Raw genomic sequence first — 4,004 nt, forward strand, 5'->3', positions numbered from 1 at the left:
TCGGGACCAAATGAAGAAAGAACTTGATGCAATGGAAAAACTGGGAGTCATCGAAAGGATTCATGAGCCTACACCAGTAGTAAGTGCCATGGTTTTAGTTCGCCGTAACAACAACCGCTGACGACAATGGAGGAAATTTCTGCCAGACTGAAAAATTCAAAGTATTTCTCCATATTAGACTGCAAAAAAGGGTTTTGGCAGATTCGTGTCACAGAAAGAACATCCAAATACCTCACATTCGGTACCCCTTGGGGAAGGTACTGTTGCAAACGGCTCCCTTTTGGTTTGGCATCAGCACCAGAAGTATTCCAAAAGGTTATGCAAGATATTTTGGAAGGAATAGATGGAGTTGAGTGTTCAATGGACGATGTACTGATACATGCCGAGAACGAGTCTCACCTGGAATCAATCACCAAGGAAGTTATAAGCCGCATCATTGCCTCCGGTTTAAAGCTAAATAAAGAAAAATGCATATTTAACAAACCGAAGGTAAAATACCTTGGACATCTTGTGACATCAGGAGGTCTAATGGCAGATCCTGATAAGCTGAACCTCAAAACACCATCTAACAAATTGCAGCTGCAGCGGGCGTTGGGGATGATTACATATCTGGCCAAATTTGTTCCGAATTTGTCGGCTATAACAGCCCCACTACCCAGCAAACATTTATGAAGGTATAACGCAGAAACAACAGAATTATTGAAACAAATATACCAGATGAAAAGATTGTATTAAACTTACCAAAATAGCATATAGCTACAAAAGTGGAGGCGATATATCTACAATGACAAGATTCCAACGATTCGATTTTCCCACAAAAAGCAAAATAAACGAAAAAAAATTTTTTCTCCACCGAGATTTGAACCCCAGTCCTCCGAGTTCGCTCTCCGGTATCTTACCACGATGTCAACTCATCAGTTGATATGAGCCACGCTATAGCTCTATAGGTGAGATTTCCTTTTTACAAACCGGTCCAAGAAAGAGACCAGATAGAGTGTCAATTGAAGGACCGCCCATTTATCGTAAATCAGTTCACTCAAATCGTAAATGTCGAATTACCATATTCTCAACTTTTTGGAGACATATTTACGAGTTGACTAAACTACTATCCGATTCTACTTTTCTTGGGCAAAGCTTGTCGTATATGAATGATAGAAAATCACTCAATACCAACGTGTTCACGATGGTTATTTAAAATGTCTTAATATTCGATTTGGATTATCATTTCTATTACGATTTCATGTTAGCTGGGTACGAGCGCTACTCTCCAAAGACACGGCTTGGTCCTGGGAAAGAGAACAGGAGATGGCGTTCCAGAAAATAAAAAAGCTCATGATCTCCCCACCCGTACTAGCATTTTATGACGTCAATCTTCCCATTGTCCTCTCAGTAGACGCCAGTTCGAATGCATTGGGAGCTATGCTCATGCAGGAAGGAAGACCAGTTGCCTACGCTTCTAAAGCATTGTCCAAGGCTGAAATGAACTAAAGCTTAGTTCTTTTTGAAATGGGACACTTTCTTTCGCTAATAACTCGTTAACTGGTAATCAGACATTTAAAATGTTGACAACATTTTGTTGCCTGTTAAAAGTACTATCGGATCTATTTTTTTCAAAATTTAAAGTTAACGCGTTTTTGAGATATTTACAATGCAAGAGAAAGAGAAAAAAATAATTTTGCACAGTTTCCTTCGAAATCCATCATTATCAAATTGGTTGATGATAAGTTTTTAATCGCCGATAAATTTATTAATTTAATATGTTCATTGACACGTGCGGCGAGATGAAACGCTAGGTAGAAGAATTTGTAAAGGCATGAAGAGTAGGCGGATAGGCAAGCATCAGATGAGCTTCGTAGGATAAAGTTTGGATAGGTGTTGAAACTGTAAGTCTAGGGCATTTTTATTGGAAAGCATGAAAGTGTGGTGGTACGCCTTTGCCGTACAACAGACTACTCTGTATAGGAAGCGTGATCGACTTTTGATCAACACATTCCTAAACACAGCAGGCCAGTTGGACTGTGTACTGTCAATACACAGTCAGGCCTGACTGTGTATTGACAGTACACAGTCCAACTGGCCTGCTGTGTTTAGGAATGTGTTGATCAAAAGTCGATCACGCTTCCTATACAGAGTAGTCTGTTGTACGGCAAAGGCGTGCCACCACACTTTCATGCTTTCCAATAAAAATGCCCTAGACTTACAGTTTCAACACCTATCCAAACTTTATCCTACGAAGCTCATCTGATGCTTGCCTATCCGCCTACTCTTCATGCCTTTACAAATTCTTCTACCTAGCGTTTCATCTCGCCGCACGTGTCAATGAACATATTAAATCATTATCAAATTGATAGCTGACGAAACCGTTGATTATTCAAAGAATAACTGTGTGTAAGTGGTGGAAAAGTATGCAAACAATGTCAGAAATGTCTCCAAAGTTCAAATCATGCATTGGAGTGAAGCACATGATCAGCAACTGCGGGTAAGGGTCATCAAGGAAGTCATGTCTCATACCAGAATTTTTATTTTTAAGTGAGCGAAAAGCTAAGTGTAGATCGCTGAAATGTCCAACATTTTTTTCTCTGATAAGCTGAAAGTGCTGCCTAGTGATGAATGATTCAAACCTTACCTTTAACAACCATTTTTTGCTAGTTCCAAAGCTCGTAAGCAGTATAGCCAATACCGATACTATGGGACAGATGATTTCTGATGAACGACAAAACTCCTGAAATACCCTATTTTAAACAAATTCCAGCGTTTGAATCCTATACCATGCCTGCTCGTGCAAGTTCCCGGGTATATTAAAGAATGTATTTCCTCGTTATTTTGTATAAAATATAATGATTTGCCAAAATTCTTCTCCTGTGGAAAAAAACTTCAATTTTTAAAACGAAAATTTTTATTTTCGCTTTTTTTCAAAGCCTAAAAAGAGTAATCTTGTAGATACCCTTCGCAACCTACGAACTGTACTAACCGTTAATACTTTAAGTTCAATTTCATGATGGTTTGACTTCGTAATTGTCAGATTTTGCCAGCAGAAATTCCATTAAAAATGCTCGAAAAGTGGCTCAAAAATAATGAAATTTGTAAATTTCGAAACAGCTGTATCCACTAAATAGCCCTCAGTTTCTTTTTAAAGAGAAGTATTGGACCGAAAAGTAGCAGAAATTGAAGGAGGAGGATTTAGCCACCTAAAATATAAATTAGGCGAAGTTTAAGTTTGAAAAACTGATCAATATCATGACTGAAAAAAGTGTGCGCCGGCCGATGGGAGGTACAAAGAATAAAGTAGATGTTTTTCTTACAAAAAACGATAAAAAAAATTTTTCAAATTTTTTCATGAATTATCATAAAATTATCTTCATTTCCTTCATAGAAAGTATTTAGATCAAACGAATGGCTTCTGAGATACACGCATTCCTAACTGTCCCATTTCTAAAAGAACTAAGCTTTACCCTCAAATAGAAAAAGAAGCAGCAGCTATTAGATTTGCTTGCCGAAGATTTCATCAATATATCTACGGGAAAGCATTCAAAGTCGAAACAGACCACAAGCCTCTCGAATCTATCTTTCGGAAACCTTTGGATAGAGCTCCGCCAAGATTACGCAGAATAAGACTAGAAGTTACACAGTATAACCCACAAGTCGTTTATGTTAAGGGAAAGAACATACCGATTCCGGACATACTCAGCCGTGACGTTGCACCGGAAGCAGAGGAAGAACAACTAGAGGTTCATCTAGTTCTGCAAATGTCGAAAGATTCGTGCCAAGAGCTACGGCATCATACTGAGTCTGATTCGGAAACTCGCCTGCTGAAGGAGGTCATTTTACGAGGCCGGCCGGATCTAAAAGAAAATGTTTCTCTGGAGCTCAAAAAGTATTGGTGCTTTAGAGACGAGTTAGCTGTGTATGATGGGCTGGTATTCAAATCTAATCAGGTGGTAGTGCCACTGGGATTGAGGAAGAAAATGTTGAATGGAATTCACAGCGGTCACTCTGGTATTTAG

At 38.8% G+C, this 4,004-nt stretch overlaps 1 protein-coding gene across 1 annotated transcript; it reads left to right on the forward strand.

Annotated features, from left to right (window-relative positions):
- Positions 1-360: 360 nt before the first annotated feature.
- On the forward strand, positions 361-4,004 carry LOC129743181 (uncharacterized protein K02A2.6-like). Its single transcript, XM_055735154.1, has 2 exons — positions 361-590; positions 3,587-4,004. Exons 1-2 carry the CDS (start codon positions 361-363, stop codon positions 4,002-4,004), a joined length of 648 nt encoding a protein of 215 aa, XP_055591129.1.

Source organism: Uranotaenia lowii, chromosome 2 (genome assembly GCF_029784155.1).
Source record: "Uranotaenia lowii strain MFRU-FL chromosome 2, ASM2978415v1, whole genome shotgun sequence".
NCBI classification, from domain to species: Eukaryota; Metazoa; Arthropoda; class Insecta; order Diptera; family Culicidae; genus Uranotaenia; species Uranotaenia lowii.

Excerpts from the sequence above, each read along its gene's own strand:
- LOC129743181 (XM_055735154.1), top strand. The coding sequence starts at position 361 with ATGGACGATGTACTGATACATGCCGAGAACGAGTCTCACCTGGAATCA. Across the intron at positions 591-3,586 it reads AAATTGCAGCTGCAGCGGGC|AGCTCCGCCAAGATTACGCA; the intron begins GTTGGGGATGAT and ends ACCTTTGGATAG.